Source organism: Haliaeetus leucocephalus, unplaced genomic scaffold, assembly GCF_000737465.1.
Source record: "Haliaeetus leucocephalus isolate CR32 unplaced genomic scaffold, Haliaeetus_leucocephalus-4.0 Scaffold206, whole genome shotgun sequence".
Taxonomy (NCBI): Eukaryota; Metazoa; Chordata; class Aves; order Accipitriformes; family Accipitridae; genus Haliaeetus; species Haliaeetus leucocephalus.
In genome coordinates this window covers 5,837,816-5,858,444 of record NW_010972642.1, presented here as the reverse complement: position 1 = coordinate 5,858,444, position 20,629 = coordinate 5,837,816, and the positions used below count along the sequence as shown (strand labels likewise).

Genomic DNA, 20,629 nt, shown 5'->3' with positions numbered 1-20,629 from the left:
TTAGGGGTGATGGAGCCCTGCTGTCCTGGAGATGGCTGAACTCCTGCCTGCCCATGGGAAGTGGGGAATGAATTCCTTGTGTTGCTTTGCTTGTGTGCACGGCTTTTGCTTTGCCTGTTAAACTGTCTTTATCTCAACCCATGAGTTTTCTCACTTTTACTCTTCTGATTCTCTCCCCCATCCCACCAGGGGGGAGTGAGCGAGTGGCTGTGTGGGGCTTAGTTGCCAGCTGGGGTTAAACCACAACACCCTTGCACTGAGAATATCCCTGTGTTGCTTTACAAGTAACCCCAAACTTCCTTGCTGCCCAGCTGCAGATAGCACTATTGTGCATCAATTGGTATTTTCCAGACAGTGCCATCTTCCTTCCCCTAGATTTCTTTTTAGCAGCTGGCTGTATTACACATCATTAGCACTTGGGCATACTTTTCCAGTCTGAATTTGCTGCTTATCAGTGTTGCTGAGATTATACTGCAACTGATGTTAAGTCTGTCATTGATCTAATACCATAGCTGCAAATCTGAGTGTTGAAATGTTGGCAGCTTTCTGCTGCAGTGGGTGTATCTTGAGAGTCTCTAGACTTGCTGAAGTCACACTGCAGATATCGCTTGCATCACTGAATGTCTCTGTACCCTCAGTGACTGCAACCTTTCTTTCTTCTGGAAGTCACACAAAGTGACTTTGTTTTTCATGCCTCTTTTGACCTTTTTTTCCACTGGATAATTTTACTCTGATTGCCTATGGACAGAAACCTTACAATTTGCATCATATTTGCTTTCAGGTATCAATGTTATTTGGCCAGATAGGAACCTGCAAGCCAAATAAATATGACAGTAAAGCAAAGTCCTCTCATTTCCTGGATTTTTTTTTCCATAAAATAGCAAACTGGGTAAAGAGGAACAGCTCTAAAAGTGGCTCCAGTGAGAGAGAAAACTATGATGGGAGCAGAGGTCCTAGAAGATATCAGCAAACCCACACAAAGCCATTGGCAACCTGTATCTTGGTGGTTCCACTGCATGTAAAGCCTCTTATTTTTGTTTTGCTTTCCATGTTTCACACCCAGTTCTGCTGTACTTCCTTTCTCAATTTGCCACTCTTCCACTTCTAAAGTTCCTTTGGTCTGGCCCTTTGTATTTGGCCTGCACTAGCAGCAGTAGCTACTTTGATCCTCTTGCTGGGCAGTTCGTTTGTCCTACCTGTTTAAGTGGATATCTATAGCATCAGATCCATTTATGTCAGCAGTCTCCCCTGTAATCCAGAAGCATGTGTCCCACAGCTAATTCTACCTTACTCCAAATTCAGTTCTTATCTTAGTAACTTAAGTATCTATTCTCTCCTAATTCTTCCAAGTAAAAGAAAACCAGCCACAGAGGAATCTCTCTACCTTCTCATTATATCTGGGTTCCTAGTTGTGCAATGCGGCAACGTGCAGCTGTTAAGGTGCGTGCCGTTTCTTGTTTATCACTTTTTAATAATTTTGCTCGAAAGACAGTAGAAAAGGTATTTTCTAATCTTTTCCCTCTGGTCAGCTATTGTTTTCAGTGCCTCCACACCTGTGCAACAAGGTGGTTTCTGGAAATTTGGTTTTCCTAAGTGTCTGAGTCCCTTATCCTCTTTGTCTGTTATTCATAGTGACTGGAAGCTCTAGTGTCTTTTTGAATGTACTTTCTTCCTTGTTGCAGATCTCGTTAGTTGAGTGGCTTCAGCTGTATCTCACATACTACATATATGGATAACATCATGGGACACTGCCATACTCCTAAGCTATCTTGCCTTTGTATTAAGGCAGCATTTGGGCCGTGTACACACAGACTGGCTCCCCGGAGCACCCTCTAAAGTGCTTCCTTCCTCCTGCCAGCGCTTGCCCCCCCTGTTCCATGAGGAAGAACACTCACACTGGGAAGGAAGACAAGCACTTTCTAGGGGAGCATCACCCTTGACCTCTTGTAGACCACCAGCCTCTCTTAGGGCCAGTCAGACACAGAAAAAACAGGAGTGCCTGCTGCCTGTTGCTCCCCCGCCCCTTCCATACAGGCACACAAAGCAATAGAAAGAAGGAGCTACAAAAAATGCTAAATTCACTTTCTGATACTCACAATTTCATCCTGGTCTTCCCATTCCACTTCTGAGAGATCTACGCTGTTGTAGTTTGGCTTAGGCTTCAGTTTCTTTCCTTCTTTATACTGGCATTCATTAAAAGAAAACCAGAACAAAACAAACCCCAAGTAAATGGCTAGATAACTTCCTAAACTAACCCTTTAAGAGTTGATATGTAATTTGAAAAATAGGGGTATCTAATTTATTCTCTGACTAGGAAGGCACCGTTTGGGTGCAAGTGCCTTCCTGGTCCTGTGCCACGTATTTCTTCACGTGGGCAGTGCGGAGCTAGGAGAGTTCAAGTGGGAGAGGCTGATCCAGGAGCAAGGGACAGGCAGGAACACAGGTAAACTTGCAGGTAAAGGCTACGACCTCCTTTGTGAAAGTGTTCTTCTAAATAGATCAGTACAATACACTTGCCTCCAGAAAAATCAGTTTTTTCCCCCAGCTAAGAGTGGAATCCATTAACACTATAATACCAGCAGATCTTTTCTGATGGGAATTTGGCTTTGACTCCACTGACAGAAAGGTAGGCTTTTCACCTAGGGCTAACTGATGCAGGAGAGCTATTTCCCTGTAATCTTCCAGCTGAAGGACAAGGTGTGAAGCAGATTAAGAGAGGCCAGTTTCAGGTAGAGGATAAAGCAGTGCCCTTACCTAGGATGTGTCCCTTCTCTTCACATACTGAAGTAACTACCTGTGCCTGTGGTCTCCCTGTGCAAAGCTGCCTTTTTGAAGACAGCTGCTGTGAAGCCCTGTGGTGGCATTTTCCCTTGCCAGGATCCACACTAACGGTTTTAGCTGTGTGCAGGTGGATTTGTGTCGACAGACAAGTGTATGAAGTGTAAAATCATTGCATGCCTGGGTATCTGAGTAACGAGGCCAGCTGTGTGTCTTCAGACAGATGTGCAGGCTGGAGCTCCAGGTAGCACTGTGAGGGAGAAACATTGTCCTTGTGTCCACTCCCTCAAGTTCCTGACAGTTTTTGCAGCCTACTGGTCTCTAAATTGTCTCTGACTTACCGTGTTGCTAAGATTTGTGGTACTGGACCCTGCTAGCCTCAGATTCCCAAGACTTCCAACGCTACAGGTGCTGGGTAGCTATTACTGTGGTCCTACTCATGCTGAATCTTCTTGTAGGAGATATGCCTGAGCGAGCGGAATTGTTTCTTCAGCCTGGCAGTGAAACCTTGCATGGACGCAAATAGACCTGCACCCACAATATAGCAAGTGCACACATATAGAGCCCTCACATGCACTCTTATGGAGAACAGACAAGCAGCGTGCCTTACACTTCATACACGTGTGTGTGCATATATACATCTATGTATGTGGAATTGATTTCTCTAGCTCTCATGCTCCTAGGTGCCTATATATCAGTGCCTGGTAGCCTTCACAGCTCAATAAAATATATGAAATCAGGAGCATCCCTGAAAGCCACTGTTTCCAAGTAAACAAAGGTTCTCAAATTCAGAGCTATACATACCAAAGGACGGAGGTCTGGGTGTGAAAGGATGTAGCCGTTGTTGGTGTTCAGAAAGGCGTATCCGTGGACACCCAGCTGGAGAAAAAGGCATTAGAATAATTAGTGCTTTAGCTAGAAACACTGCTGTGTAATGGGTGCACTGATACCCTGGCACCACCAATATTGAGAAATATTCTCCTTTTAAAGGTATTGACCAGAAGAAAATAGGGTCCATCCCAAAGCATTTATCTCTGGATCTCTGGCCACTCTGAGCAGGCTGACTGTGCTTGGATGCACAAAAGGATGGGCAGGTAGTTGATTTGTGTACACATTCAGAAAAAGATGCCCTCCTAGAGTCTGATTGTCCTCATGGACAATTACCACCCAGAGGCAGAATAAGCTGTCCACAGCAGGCACAGCAATGCTGCACATAAAATGGGCAACGATGGGGAATGTCGGAAACAGTACAGAAACAGCAGTGACAGGTCTGTATGCCCATCACTACACATGCACAGCAGTGAATGAACAAGCGAGTATGAATCTCACAGATGGCTTCCCTGGAAACGGGTCAATCTTCAGAGGAGCTCTGCATTATGTTTTGGTGCTGGCAAGACCAGACCTAGCCTAGGCCAATTGTAGAAGCCTGTAGTCTTAAAATGCTTTTTAAGGAACAGCATAATCTAACAAGGGCAGACAGTGGCTGGCCTGATCTGCAAGAGATTTCTGAGAGAGCAACTACTCAGATCAAGCCCATATATAACACAAATTCCAGCTAAACACGGAGTTGCTAAAAACCTGCTGATAGCCCATGCTTGCCGAAACAAGAGGTGTCTTGAGGAAAACAAGAATGGCCAAGGTTTCTATCTTCAAAAAGATGCTGCAAATTTATATTCCTGTAGAGACAATCCTGGAGGGATAACACTAGGGAAGTGGGGAGATAAGTCATTTACAATCAGTCTGTGACTTTTTGAAGGGAATTAATTCTGTGTTTCACACATATCACCAGATCAAACTTTAGACTCTCTCTAAGCGAAACAGTTTCTTGCAAAGCACACTGAGCTCAGCTCAGCTCAGTGTGGCAAGAATGAAACCAAGACATTGGATCAGGACTACAGCAAACTTCCTTGTTGGCCTATTAAAGCTGAAATTTCCTAGCCCAGGAAGCACAATCATGAATGTATGAGCTCTCAAGGGCTGTAACTCTGGAACTGGTCCTTTGTAACTCATATGCCAGGGGATTCAAGTTGAGGATCCTAGGTTTCCAAACTGGTTTGGAGTTGGAAGAGCTTCTGAGAAGTCGTGTCCTGCCTCTGATATAAAGAAATCCTTCAAATAATTTTCCCTCCTTTCCTGGCACTGCTTGGAGGAAAGAACAGTGTCTCTCCTTGGCCCAGAAGAAAGATTATCGTGATCACATGGCCTTTGAGCGATGTGGAGGGAGGAAGAGGAAAAGGTATTAGTCTTATAGAGAAAATAAATGTGTATAAAAATTGAAGCTCCTAGAGGAGGTTCCCCCAGATCCAAACCAGCTAGCTTTTTCATGCTGAGTGCATGCACCCTGCCTCTCATAGTTCCTGGGTTGCCAGAAGGATCATTTCCTACAGCTGCATGTGAATGGTCTGCCCTGCATCCATGTCTGGAAGCGCTGCACAAATTCATAGCTTCTGACAGCACTTTCAGTCCTGTGAGTCTTCAGCAATCAGATTTTGGACAACTGCCTAACTGGTAGTAGTTGCCTGATAGTTATTTAAGAGAAACTGAAAACTTGAAATGATGGCTCAAATTGCCTGATTTCAGCATGATCCTCAGATGTGCTTGTTGTCTCCTGGTGTGCAGCCTGATTGAACAAAAGGTCACTGCACAGAATTTACAGCAGAAACCAAACTAAACGGTGCATCTCGGGGCGGAGGTGGTGGTGGCGGTTCCTGTGGATGAACATATTTTTTTTAGATATATTGAACATAGAGCTAATGGAAAGTGGTTGGACTAACAATTCTGGACAGCAAATACTCTATCTAGGTACAACACAACTGAGTGAGAGCCAACTTCCCGTACACTGTCCTGCCAAGAAATCTTCATGCTGATCTGGAGACAAGAACCTCTAGGCATGACAGAAAAGCTGGCTCTCTGTAGTCCATTCAGTCCTCAGTTTTTCTGCTAAGAATACTGACAATGAAAGTGGTTTATTTTTTGCCAACTGGGATGGCAGCTTTTGTCCACTGGGAACTGGATGTAGAACTTTAATTCTTCTGAGATAGGCTGTCAGATCATATCATCTCCAAGAGACCTAGATTGGTGACCATCAAGAAGCAAAGGCTCCATGACCTGTTGCCAATCTACTGGATCATCTAGTCCTTCTGTTTCTGAAGCAGCCTAAGAGCTTCCAGTAGTGAATGATTTCCCACATGCTGTATAGAAACCACATATCACCACATCCAACATGTCTTGCTTTACACTCATAGTTCTTCCTACAGACAGAGGAATGATTTTTCAGTCATGCCCATGGAAGAATGACTAGTGACTTTGCTGTGCAAAATAACAAATTGCATTATCTCAGTCTTACCTTATACCGTGGAGCAAGTTTTAACAGCTCCCTCAGCGGTACATCAGAGCCCACCACACCCAGGAGAATGCCATGAGATCGCTTAAAAACAAAGGAGAATTCATTTTCAGAAGCAAAATTTTGGTAGCTCTTTACCTGAATACACATTACTGCCTTCCCACTAGTCTCTCACATGTTCTCTCTAGGCTTGTATGAATATATCAATTCAAAACCAACTAACATACCTCAAAAAGTCTCAAGGAGTTGCTCCAGTGTTTATGGAGAGGAGGTTTTCTACCCAACACTAGTCAGCATATCGGACTATGATTCAGAAGTAACATAAAATCATGACAACAAGTTTTGAGGGCAAACCCCTGCATTCAGTATGTGTAAATAATAGCAAGGGCAAGGCAATCATGCAGAACAGCATGGATCAGTTGATAACTTGGGCCAACTAAACCAAACAACAAATACAAAGTTGTTTGTTAACCTATGAAAAAGAAATGCAGGAAATCCCCTCAAAATGGGGAACTGGTTGTTTAGTAAGCATCTGGGGACCATGATGAAGGCTCCCACTGCAGTGCTGTGCTAATACAGGTTAAGGCCAGCCTCAGGTGGAGAAGGCAGGCAATTGTTTGTAGGACCTGGATGAAGAGTTTATCCCTTGTACAGCAGTGGTAAGGTACCACCTACCATTTTAGATGCTGAGAAACTAGAAATGGTACAGAAAAGAGCGTCTAAATGGTTTCAAAACCCAGAAGAAATGCCCTTATCAAAGACACTTAAATTGTCCAACCTTTTTATCTTATCAAAAGATAGACAGGTTTGACATTATTGCAGTGCAGAAGATGCTTCCCAGGAGAAGATAGCAAAGGGTACAGGCTTTTCAATCTAGCAGAGAAAGCCATTATGACAGGAAGGTGAGGTCAGACAAATTGGAAGTGGATTTTAGACACCAGTTTTTAATGGAGAGTGAGAAACCACAATGGAGAGCTCAGGGCGGGATGCCTTTCTTCAATGACACTTTTGCCAAACACAGGTTATTGGGCTCATGAAGGACCGTCTGTATGAAATGTAAAGGTCTGCAATAAAATGGACAGACTAGACAAGGTAATGATCTCTTCCAGCTTGAAGCTTTATGGGTCTGTGAATTAGGCTAGGTTTGAAAATGGAAGGGATAAAACAGGGAGAAGTGTCATATTTAAGGAGTATTTTTAAGAAATAGCATTCAGAGGAAATGACAGACTGTCGTTTTGTCAGATAAATTATCAGCCGCACATCCTGCCAGGGGTCTACCGCAGTCAATAACGGCCAGCTCTTCTTTCAGAGACCATTGGCTTTAAAACCCTGCAAAGGTCCGCTGCATCCTTTCACCTCTGCTGGTTGGAAGGAGAGCAAAGCCCACATTGCACTCACCGTCTCGTTCTTTTTGCTGAAGACTGGCATAGCCACTGTTGTCATGAGCAACAGACTTTGAGCCTGAGATGCAAAGAGCTGCCACAGAACAACAAGCCACGTGTTAGCAAATGCAATACTGCAGATAATCTGAGTGAAAGGCACTGGAATTCCCAAGGACCCCAGGTGTTGATTACAATTACCCACCTCCTTGTCTCCCACACCCCTCTAAAAAGAGATGGCAGCACTTTTCAATACTCTATATCCAAGAGGATTGTGGGATGGATGCTTGCTCATGTGGGGTGATAAGGATGGGATGAAAGCCAGTGAAATGTGTTGAAGCAGGAGAAATTAAAGAGCTGTTTTAATGAAGAGACAGGAACCTGCAGAAGTGGTGGCACTATTTATACCCACCACGCATTGGGAGTGTAGACATAAGCACTTATGCAACAAGTGTAAAAACCACCAACACAAGGAGCACAGAATAGAGAAAAGCAACACAAATATGAACGAAATCACAAACAAGATGTCATCTACATTGCAAACACATGAATACCACGAATGCGAAACACCACAGGCAAATATTTAAAAGGCACAACTACACACAGAGCCTGCTTATATATACTTGTTACTCAAGCATTTAAGCTTAGAAAAAACAGAGACAAAATAATGATCCAAACAGATACAACATAGCAAGCTATCTCTACAGGGGATACAGGACATGCACATGTAATGGGGTAACAGATGCTCCCAGTTCTGCAGAAGATAGGTGCTCTAAACACATACATGAAAGGAGGTAAAACAGGCAAGACACATGCAAAGGAGTCTCCCAAACACACCTAGCTATCAAAAGGACATAATCCCTTGATGCCAGTAGCATCCCCCTTCCATCTCTCATTTGGTCAAGTAGCAAGGCAAGAAATGACCTCCTGTATCCATTACTATGTATGCTGGGAGCCATAAAAGACCCAGTCAATAATCTATACAGTCACTTGGTGGAGATTTGAGCCTGGTATCTTGAGTTACTGGTCTGGATGATTCTTTGTGGAAACTTCCCATTCACAGCAACACTTGCACTAATACACAGCAAGTAAAGTTCTCTGACGCTTACCTGACATATGGAAAAAGAGGTCTGGTGAACTAAGCTACTGCACAACAGACACCCCTACCTACTCTGAACCAACAGCACAACACAGCTTCCCAGTACATCCAGCATTTCCTCTCCTCTTCTTGCCAGTGTAAGAGGGCTCCTTCAGTCCTGCCGCCCCAGCCCCCTCCCCGCTCCAGATGTACAGGCCAGCTGTGGCTGTGAGCACTGGCACTGACACACCAACTGGCACAAGGGAAACAGCACACTCACAAAACACAGGGGTGCAGTTACCTCCTCAGACTGTGGCAGCTAGTGAGAGACATGGATGAACAGATGAATGAATACACGAATGGAGGAATGAATCAAAGATGGGAGAGGTTGGGGTGGAGGAAGGGAATGGCAAGCCAAGCCAAGCCAAGAGGCAAGAAAAGAGATACAGCAAAACAAGTGCAGCAAACAAATCCCTGCAGCTGCCTTGGGAAGTGTGACACCATACACCAGTGCCAGGGGTGGCATGCCTGCTAATAGCATAAACTTGCTTGGTAGTGAGTAGCATTTCTGGAGGTTTTGCTTAGCGCACTCAAGTACCACGTCCCCAGCTCTCACTTGGCACAGCTCCTGCAGCAGAAGACATCCTCATGTCACCTGCACAGAGCTAGCGTGCCACAGCTGCAGCCTCAAGGGTCAGCCAGAGCACAGAGGTGGGGGACAGTCCCTTCCCACAAGAGTCTCCTGAGTATAACATCTATGCACCATGATGGTGCAAGCGGGGCTGTCTTGGAGATATTTCTTTCTCAGGTGGTCTTGACTCTGAGCACAACACCGAGCACCACCGTGTGTGACCTGGACTGCCACATTTCCTGCTACAAAGCTAAGCTCAGTACCCCTACTTTTACTCCAACTCAGAGAGTTCAGGTTTCTCACTGTGGATCTTGAACCTGAAAACTGTGGGTTCTCCCCAGGGCTGTGGCAGACACCCTAAATCTGCTGCTGGCCAGACTGGAGCCAATAACTTCAGTCCCACAGTGGGATTGTCTATGGAAACATTCTTAATATTTCTAGAAAACTTTTCCCCTCACATAGTATAAATAGTCCTGAGACGTCAGGTTTGTTTCTGGTAGAGGGAAATCTGGCTTCTGGTCAGCTCTAGCTGTCACAGTTATGCAGACAATTCTCTGGGGTGCAGAGTCCAGTGTAGGAAAAAAACTTTATCTCCCTGAAAGCACAATGAGCCCCAAAAGAACTGTAACTTTCTCTTTTGGCAGTGTAAAAAGGGATGGAGACGAACATTGGGGAATGTCTTCTATTTGGGGAAGTGCAGGGGAAGGTTCCTTCTGTGGTGGTCTACTCCTCTGAATTTCAAAGCTGCCTTGGCAACACAACACCGTAATAGCGCCTGCTCATGATCCAAATATCTTCCTGTAGGGCAGGCCTGTGACAAAGCAAGGGGCACTGGGAGTGCTGACTGCCTGGTCCTTTGCCATGTGTCCTTTACCCACAGGGCTGAGCACAGGTCTGTGGTGACATTAGGTCTTGCTAGCTCAAGGACTGAAAGAGTGAGCCTGCTTCCCAAACTGAGATCTGTATCTTTGAGTGGCAAGCAGTATGCAGTTAGCTACTGGGCTGGAGGAAATAAATCTCTGTGACCTGTATCCTGAGCTGTAAATAATCTTTCCTGTGAATAATCCTTTAGAAGGTAACCTGCTTTCACAGAAGCACTGCTTAAGTCATGCTATGCCTGTGTGATTAGTGCTGGGCTCCTGGTTCACTGCAGATTCAGACCTGAGTCTGCATACACATCTCAACTCCAGGAGTGAACAGAAAAGAAATATTGTGTGTCTCAGCAGAGCCAGAGACCAATAATTTCTATCAATCACCCAACTCCTGGTTTTACATAAATTTCAGGACTTTATTTAAATTCTGATACACATAAGATATTTAGATGGGAAGCTGGGACAAGTTGTATGCCTAACATACTAGCTAGGTGTCTGACACCTTTGCCAGTTTGGCCCATAGGCCTACTGTTTCCTGACTAAAGACTTGTGCTGTAGGTCCTTACCGCACTGTCCATGTAGGCTTCAGTCCAAATAATGTCATGGTCGTGGTTGATGACCATGGGACGGCTGAGCACATGCAGGTACTCCATCACGTTCTCCTGGACATCCGCTAGTGTGGAGATCTGAGTGTAGTAGCCTTCATGGAGAGACAGAGGGGTGAGTCACTCTGCTAATGTGACTTCCATATTTTTAAATGAGTGTCCATGCAAAGCTAGAAAACTAGATGTTAAAGACTGTATCTACCCAGACAGTTTATCTGCTCTTTACCGAAAGAGCCTTGATGTGCCTTGTATCCACTAGTTTCTGTGGACATCTGGAGTTTCAAAGCACGGGCTCTCTTCTCAAAATACTGGACCAATGCTCAAGACCAGAGTCTTGATATAACCAGAATCATACCAAGCAAATATAAAATGTTGCTTTGGTTCTTGGGCAAAACTGTCCACTAGTCAGGCTGCCTTTGGTCCTGAAGGCCAAACATATGCAAACAAAGCATTCCACCAGGCTACCCACTTACCCTGCCCAATTTTATATGAAGCCCAAACTCCCAACTTCTTTTTCAGATTTTTTCCAGCACTCTACTCTTCTGTCTGCCTAGCTTTACATCCAAGGATGGTAACTACGTCCATCTATCCATTGGAAGCAGCATGTAAAAGTGCAAGTTGCCTATTTGCAGAGCTTTGTTCCTGCAGATGGACTCATAAGTCTAATACTACAACAAGGAGTACAGGGGAAGAATGTTTTCAAATTATCAAAAGTTCCTCAAAACCAGCTGCTTAACTGGTTAGGAATGCTAACACAGTGTAATATCATAAAGACTCTTGTCCTGCTTCTCACCACATGGAACTGATTTGTTGTACTTGATATACGACAGAGTATGTCAGATAGATGGAAAACTTTTGTTATCACTTGGAAAACACTGCCATGTGAAAGGGCTCACGATCTGATAAACTTTGTGATGTGGAAACAGATTTAGTGTGCTTGAAAACAAGGACTAGAAGAGCTATACAATGTGTTGAAACAGAACCACCAAAATCAGTGAGCCTTCTGCAGAGCTCAAGTCTGGTAAGTGAGAATTCAAGTGCAAAGAGCATATTTTTGTTCTCTGTTTGGTTATTCAGGAGAATCCATTCTCACATTTTATGGTGAACCAACAGCACCGTGAATTCCCTGTCACTAATCTTATGGCTGAATATGCAATCTGAAATCCAGGTTTTTGTTTCGTCTAACAAAAACTAGAAATGCTGTGTGTGGTTCATATTGCTAATAGATGAACATTTAAGCCTTGAATGTCCCCAGCTCACAGACATTCTGCAGGCCAGCAACTCTTCTCTGTCAATTATTTTTGGTAGCAAACACACCCATGCATTTCATAGTCTGCTGGAACCACTGCTCAGCTAGGAAAAGAGTCTACATACCTAGCTAGTCAGCCCCCAGCTTCAGTTTTCCCTTCCTTTCCCTGTTTAAGCAGGATACTGATGTAGCAAGCACTGCTGACCGTCTCCAGGCACACTGAGGCCAGGTCATGCCCAAGCAGGGAAGACTTTTGTTTTTTTCTTTTCTTCCTTTACCCTTGCAGACTCTGATAGGACTAACTGGACTTTTTAACTGGCCCCAAATGCATAGAGGTGGCTCACCTATTCTGAATGGATTTTCCCATTCATGCCATTTCATGCCAGCTAGACAGAATATTGGTTTTGGGGTGGGATTAACAAGCTATCCTGGTACCTCACTGAAACCACTGGCACACAAAGAATTTGGACGGGATATAGGGGTTAACCTGCAGACCTTGTGAAAAATGCTGTAAAATCTTTAAAGAAGAGATGTTCGTTTTACATCTCAGCCCAAAGATGTCAGGCTTTCTGACAGAGTTTTAGACAGATTGTCAAAAGCCAGCAACTGGGACACAATAAGCACAGGGACTTAGGTGGACTACAGCCAGCATGAATCTCGGTCATAGTGTCCCTTGGCACCGTGACAGGAAAATGTGGTGGCTCAGCACGATGGAGTTGTGTTAGTTGGACACAGGAACACTTCGTGGACTAGCAGGGTCTGCTTTTTCCTTAGGCTGTTTTCCAACCAAGGGCTCATGGGCCCCAGCTGCAGTAGGTAAGCCTTAAAGAGGTCCAGGGCCCCATGGCTGCAGTCCACGTGACATGTGTGATGGGGGTTGGGGAATCATTCCCATACAGCACCTTTGTTGTTGCAGGCGATCCATTTCACATTGGGGGCAAAAGTGACCTCCCGTCCAATGAGGTAAGTGAAAACCCGGACCTGGGATCAAGAATGCAAAGATAGAAGAATTAGGCTGTAATATGCTACCAAATTCAAATGGCCGAGGTTTGGCATCCTGTTGTACACTGGTGTGAATGCCTATTTGTGGCAATAGCTCTGCCTTCACACAGAGACAGGAGCATCTTGCTCCATTGGTTTTGCATTTGTGGACTGGAACTTAATTTCCAATTACAATAAGCCCAGAAAGCCAAGTAGCACCCGGGATCATGTGAATAACAAGGCAGAAGTGCAAATTCTGTTTGATTTTATGATAGCAGGTCTGCCAGGCACTCAGCAACCACATGCGGAGAGGTTTATAGCTCACAGGAATCCTTTACCCAGGGGAACAGCTGGCCGCATGAATCATTTAGAGAAAGCTTCACCATTTCTCTTGTGTTTGACCAATAACAAAAGAGTCAATCCTGAAATAAACTGCTTTAACAGCCCCATGCTCTGGTCTCTCAGTAGGCTGCTTCGCTCCCTTTGTGCATTGCTGCTAGCTGGGATGAGGTAAACAAATAAATCAGGAGGGTTTAGGATGAGCCATGGTCTATTCCACTTTCACAGTCTGCTCTGCTAGTACAAGCCTGTAATCACAGCCCCCAAAGTAAACAGGGCTGGAAGGCACCTAGAGAGGTTGTCTGGGCCATTCCCCTGCCCACCGTAAGAACTGGTTATAGCCAAACCTTTCCCAAACAGGACCAATATAAACAGTCCTGGATGGGATTAAAATTCTTTACAAAAGTTGTGGGTTTTTTTTTTTAATTTTTATTTTAAAATACTCGGCTCAGTCTGTATCATTTTATCAGAAGAATGTTTTGATCGCCCACACCTTTAGAAAACAAAGCATATGGAAAAAAAATAAAATTCATTGACCTACAGACATCCATCTGCGATCCTCTAAAATCACCACAGCAGGTTCCTGGCTGGCTGCTTTGTCTTGTGTTTACAGCTGGATGCACGCATTTTGGAGGACGTGAATGCTCAGCTCTGCCCGACATCCCGGCTCACGCTCTTCTATTCCCACCATAGCAGGATAGCACCTTTCCTCACCCTTTCTATTTATCACTTCCCAGACAAACCTTCCGATCTGGCCAGTTGTATTTTTCAAACACAGCTTCATAATCCTCCACTGCTCCGTCTGTGATCAGCATGATAGCTTGGTTACACAAGCCTCCTTGACCGGCATCTCTGAACTACAAACAGAGAGGAACAGCATTAGTTATCTCAGCACAGGCCATGTCTGTGTAATTGCAGCATACTTATTCATGGTGGGCCGGATCCTGACTTCCTCTTGCAAACCTCACACTGTGCTTAGAAAGAGTTCTGCTTAAATAAAGATTGTGTTTGTAGGCTGCTTATAATTTTTTTTATTTATATAGCCCTGCCTAGCACATGTAGACACAGGAGGCTTTAAAGAAGTAAAATAATAAGGAGAAAATAAGTGCTGTGGAGGAAGGGTGTGATTCCCTGCTGCCTCACATCTTGCAGTCACATTCGTTTATGCAAAACAACTATAGACTGACCATAAACACTGCAATTTGGATTTGACAGCAATAACTGTCACTTTTTATGGCAGAAAATGTGAGAGGAGGGGGAAATCAGACTCATTATTTCAGGGTAAATCCATCAATCTGCCAAAAAAATAGCAGAGAAGGGCAGGAGCACATGAAAAGAAGGCTACTGCCATCAGAGCTAAAATAGGTTATGAATGTGCCATGTAGGCCATACACTGTAATGACAGATGACCTGTTATCTGTGCATAAAGTGATATTTAAGGTAGAGCGGAAGCACTCTGGGACTCTGGTACAAATGTTGATGTGCTCCCAAGGACACACGGAGAGGTGTTGAACAGGTTTGCTCTTACTGACAAGCCAGATCCTGCCTGTTCAGCCAGGCAGACCAGCCTTCAAATGCTCCTCATCCAGTGCTTCTGCATGCAGAGACATTTGCTTCGCATGCCCTCAGGTACACGGGCTCTAGAGAACCAAGTGCCTTACACAGCACCAACTGAGGTGTTGAATTAGCAGTCACAAGAGGTAGCAGAGGACGTCAAGGCACAAAAATGAGCAGCTACTTTGCTGCGGTTCTCAGCTCAGTGTCAGTATGCACTTCTTGCACAGCATCTCGCTGCTTCTACGCTCTGAGCAAAGAAAAGTCTAGTCAACCAAGGGGTATACAGAAACTGATGCAGAGTGAAAAATATGGAAAGAGGAGGATATGACAACTCTGCACAAGAGATTAATGGGAGGCAATGGTACGAGATGGAGAGCATACAAGAGACTAATTGAAGGGTGACTAAGATTATATCAAACACAGCAGCAATTTTAAACTGAAGAGGATAGTTATATCTTAAAAAATGAGGAAAAAGGTATCCAAGTGGCAAGACTAATTGCGTAAAATAAAAGCAAGCACTGGATGGGAGAACAAGAGCACAGGGTATGAACTGGGTCTTTTTAGATGTTTTAGGGTTCAATTCACAAGTTCCTTCTGGTTTGGTAATGCTATGTTAGGACAGAAGGCAAACGTCTTTAGCAACACGGATGGTGCTGTGGTTCCACTACAGATTAACATCATGACCATCAATACGTGGAAGCTAACTCCAAGTCCAGATTTCCCCAGATATTTTACCACTCCTACAATTACCTCTATGATTGTCCCTTATTATGAAATTACCAGGTTCAGTGCTAATATCACTATAACGTCTCCTTTCACCACCATTTATGTTATCAGTCCTGCCTCCTTCAACGTTAGTCTTAGTATCATGGAAGTACCTGTTACTCTACTGCAGTAAGCATGGATTCAACAGCTTCTGAAGAATGACCACACATATGAACCCATATCTCCCTGTTTCTTGATAGTCCCATTACTTGTATCACTGACCAGAATCAGTACAGATGATCATGAGAGAGAAAGGTGGTGTAACAGGGTCATTTCTAACTAGCTGTTCTCAGGCAAAACATCCATGTGAATGACTGAATCAGGATGAGGTAGTTGGGTGTGCTCCTCCTCTTTCATATCACCAGAGCAGCACATTCAGAGGGGAGATACACTGTACCTCTGCGGCTGTGGTCATGCCAACCCAGCAGTGGGGATCTCCCACGTCTTTCTCTAGGGAGTCCCCGAGGTCTGACATTTCCAATGGTCCAAAAAGCTCCTATACCTTGTACCATGGAAAAAAACCCATCATTGCCAGCTATAGGGTAATTAGAGCTCCAGGAGGGGTCAGAGAACACATGCCCCCTGCTCAGCAAGGAGACTCAGGGCAAAGGCTGAGGGGGCACAACAGGAACAAGCGCAGGGTGTCCTTAGGTGCAAACAAAAGGGCAAAAGCAGTTGACAGCCACATGGGATTCTGCTACAGACCATCAGGTAGGAAAATGACAAGGAGTACCAAGTGAGCTATTCCTTGGACAGAGATCAACTGCGTGCAGATTAGCAGAGAGAACGGCTAGCGTGAGTGTCCGTTAGGGAGGCATAGGGTTACAATGGTGTGGGAGATGCTGTCAGGTTGAGGTTCAGATCACAGATATGTGAACCTTGTAGTTATGAAAGCAGATTATTCCAGACTGTTGCAATCTACAACATTTTGTTTAGATGATTATTAAATTAACACTTAATTAAGGTCACCCACCATTTCATCAAACTACTTAAGACATCTCTTCATGTAGCTTACTTCAGACCTCATAATACTGAGAAATTAGATGCTGTATCAGAACCAGCAATCTCCTAATTACAAGAGTAGATGATATTTTCAACAGGGAAAATGAGATCATCAGTGTTATAGAAATAGAGATTAAAAAGACAGATTTAGAAAACAAATGAACAAGAGGTAATCCCTGATTTTTAGGTCCTTTTGTGGCTGGCTGCAGCTGTAGCAAATGATCTGACAGCATTCACATCAAGCTCTGAGCATAATTCCCTGCTCTGACTGAAGTCTCAGGAACATGAAAGAAGGGGAGATGAGGAACAAGATGTCCACAAAACAGATGTCTGAAGAGATGCGGGCTAGAGCTGCAGTTGGTGAATGAGGCACGGAGCTACATATTCTCCTGTATAACTTCGGTGATGTTGCCAGGAGTAACAGGTGTGCTCTAATTAATTCAGGGTCATAGTCTCTTGTACTCCCTTGTTTGCTCATTGCCATTTACTTTGCAGTTATAGCCTAGCACAGAGTTACTAGTGAAGCAATAGGAACATCAACATAGCTCAGTGATGCACAGACACGCATGCTGATAATATACACATCTGGCCAGATGACTGAGCAGCCCCTCTCAGTCTCCTCCTACCCCATTCTTATGCAGACCTGCCTCCAGAGTGGCCCCCAGAATTACTGAAAATTCAAACTTAGTGGAAAGTGTCTCATGGGTAGAAAATTAGCAGTAGAGAAGGAAACAGAAAGCCAGTAAAGAAATGAGAGAGAGATGGCATCAAACAAAATGGCATAAACTGCTAAAACCAGGAAATCCTGAGCTTTGCATATCCTGACAAATTTGCTGCAGAATCCAGGTCCATAAAAATGCAAGTGGAGTCAAGAAAAGATTTATAAACCTTCAGAGAAGTAACAAGAAAGCGAGTAAAAAGAATATGTTGCCAGATGATAAAAACCAGAGGGAAATCGTCAGACAGAGATGCTTTATAGCCTCCATACTTCATCATCAAAAGGACAATATTGTAATGGCTGGGTACACACTGAAGTGATAAGAAACAAAGAAAAGAATGAATGAATTACAGGCAGGGTCACAAAGTGGTAGGGTTAAAGAAAAAGTTAATTGAAAGCATTAGAATAATCTGTGCTCAGCAGGAAGGGAAAGGATTGCAGAAGGTGTTGCTGAACTACTTGCCTCATGGGCTGAGACCTGACTGGGACTATATGAGATCACAAAGAGGAAATCAACAGAAAACATGTGTTACAAGAAGGGAGGAAACTAGATGGGTAAGATGTCCTTAAACATTTAGCACACTGCTAGAAAAATTAATAACACAGTCCTCTCGTGAGTGTGCAAGTGAAATGCTTCCCCACACAGGTTGGGTGTAAAAGGCCACAAACTCCTTTGATTACTCACATCAGCAGATGGGTTCATTCTTTTTATGACACCAGTTTTCTCAAGTCACACAGAAATTACATCTGAAATCCAGTTTGTTACAAGTTTCACCATTATTTTTCCACCTATAGCTATTTTGGAGTGACTACTCATAATTAACCTCAAAATTTATGTAATTTCTGAGTTCAGCAGTGAGTCAAGGCACCATTAATCCAGTTTGGTTTTAAGAGGAAACTTCTTTCCAAGGTGGCCTCAGAGAGCAGAACTTGGGGTTTCTTTTCCTCAGCAGCATCAGAAAAACATCAGCTTTCAAAATACTTACTCTGAGCAGATCCTGAGAAAGGAGGACCCATAAAAGTCACAGATTTTGTACTGTTTAATCTTAAAAGATTCATATATAACAAATCTATGAATATATATATGACTCTTTTAGGATTAGGGGTGTGTGTTTGCATACATATACACGTACACACACATATTTGGCAAGTTTATAAAAATATATAAATATCTTTACAATTGATGTACATTAGAAAGGATAGTCAGAGGCTCAAATACCAAACAGGAGGCTGAATGCTGGCTGGAGAGGAATACCACAGAGGCAGATCAGCTGGATAGGAATTAACAATGTGACAAAGTCTGAAGAAATGTAGCTGCTGTTTTACATTGTGTTAAGAGGACTATGGTGTGTAAAACAAGGAAGGTAATTATTCTGCTCTGCTTAGCACTTGATAGCTCTCAGCTGCAGCACTTACATACTGTTGGGAGGATGGTGTTTCAGGGAAGGCAGGCAGCCTGGAAGCAGCCTTGAGCAGAGCAGCAGTCAGAACAAAGGAATATAAATCCTGCAGGAAAAGGGCGAGAGGACAAGACATGCCAAGCTTGTTGAAACAAAGAAGAGAAGATAGCAGTGAGATAGACTAAAACTTGATAAACAAGAAAGGAGCTCAAAAGGTGGCACTTGAGACCTGAGAATTTTGAAGCACTTTATAAATGTATGCTTAAGACCATGGTTTCCCTGGGACACATATTTTATTGAAACCACTTGATGTGTGGCTAAATTGAAATAGAGAGTTTAAGTGGTTTATTGAGCATGGCAGAGAGGGGCAGGGGAGTCTCTGGCTAACTGTTCTCCTGAAGCTGTTCTGCAAATTGCGTCATGGATTAAAATATGCCCTGTCTACCCCAGAACATAATGGAGGAAAACAAAGACAGTGAGAGATCGTGCTCTTCTTCAACCTGTCTCTGCTACTCATACCTCGTTGAGTAGGTCTCTACTGGGCTATTAATTCTACAAGCAATTGGACTGAGGAAAATTACCAGGGAAATTTTGCAGCCACTTTCATTACAGAGATTATTACTGGTTGTCTATTGTAATCAGCAAAGCCTGTTTCATCAGCATGATGTAGCAATTTTCATTTTCATTCTCTTGCATATGCTCCTGTGAACAATAACAGGACAGTCTGTGAGGAATGGCTATGATTACAAGCTGAGAATGTGAATTTTGTCTGATGGGAAAGGGGTGGCCAATTCCACCAAAGTTCCCCCTTCTCCCATCTGCATGACTGCAGCAGCACAGATTTGTTTCAGGGCACACTGATAGAAACCCTTTTCCTCCTCTATTACTGATACAGATCTAAGAAGCTCTAAGAGAAGATTTTAGAGTCCTTAAAGCATAGGAGCACTTGATAGGTGGTACCCTTTTGCCTTAAGCTGTGGTACTTGCAGGGCCTGGGGTCCTCCAGCTGGTGATATCAAGGTACTCTCTAGATAAGCCCTTACCAGGAAAGCTACAGTTTGGGGAAGGCAGCTGCAGGACAACAGGCGTGTTTCTACACTTGCATGCCTATGTATTTGCAGCCTCTGTTGCTGTTGTGTGTACACTGAAACACAATCTCTGTCTTTTCTGAATGTCACCAGGCAGACAGAAATCCTGGGATGAAGCTGCAAAGTGACTTGCAGGAGGTCCTGCAGGCCTCCTGCTGCACATGCAGCCACCCCACAGCTGGCTGTGAACAAGGCTCCCAGCTGATGGCTTCAATGACCTTGGACTGAGGTCCCATTTTGCTAAAGAGGAGGCAATCATGGTCCACTACAGTGAACGACACTCTGCAAGAAAGCTGCGACCAGTGTTACTGGGAAAGGAAAGCTGGGTGGAAGAGATACATAGGTCTGTTTCACACCTTTCTTTGACAACGAAGTTACTGTTTCTGAACTCCTGTTTCATGGACAGCAGTTTCCAAGATGCAGAGAAGCATCACACCAGCAGTCACTGAGACAACAGCCACCTTTCCTCATCTACAGATGCTCAAAGGAAAAATGCTCAAATGCCCGAGTCAGTTGCCCTCTCTCCAGATCTGAGGCGATAACAAAAGGCATGAGGGAAGCAGCGCCTCACCTTGCGAGTGAATAACATCAGAAGGTTTTATCACCACTGGGTGCTGTACTGTCTAAGAGCAATCTCAGAGCTGTTTTGAGCTCATTAGTTAAGGGAGAATCAACAAGGATCAAGATAAGTGATTACTACTTAAACAGTTGACTGCATTTTTAATGCCAAATGGAGAGGAAAAAATATTTTCTCTACCTGCCAAATAGTTTTTTCTCTATTACTGCAGTGGAGTTATGTTACTCCACTGGGATGCATGGACGTCACTCTCTCTCTGGAAGTATT

The 20,629-nt window shown here is 44.0% G+C and overlaps 1 protein-coding gene across 1 annotated transcript in view; it reads right to left on the bottom strand.

Annotated features, from left to right (window-relative positions):
• CACNA2D4 (calcium channel, voltage-dependent, alpha 2/delta subunit 4) overlaps window positions 1–20,629 on the bottom strand; it is a 128,992-nt gene that overhangs the window by 84,139 nt on the left and 24,224 nt on the right. Inside the window, exons 11-17 of the mRNA XM_010566340.1 lie at window positions 13,999–14,112; window positions 12,838–12,916; window positions 10,648–10,781; window positions 7,520–7,597; window positions 6,125–6,205; window positions 3,583–3,657; window positions 2,097–2,183 (exon numbers count right to left, since the gene is read on the bottom strand). Of these exons, the coding sequence (XP_010564642.1) occupies window positions 2,097–2,183; window positions 3,583–3,657; window positions 6,125–6,205; window positions 7,520–7,597; window positions 10,648–10,781; window positions 12,838–12,916; window positions 13,999–14,112 (648 nt within the window). The remainder of the gene's footprint in view (window positions 1–2,096; window positions 2,184–3,582; window positions 3,658–6,124; window positions 6,206–7,519; window positions 7,598–10,647; window positions 10,782–12,837; window positions 12,917–13,998; window positions 14,113–20,629) is intronic.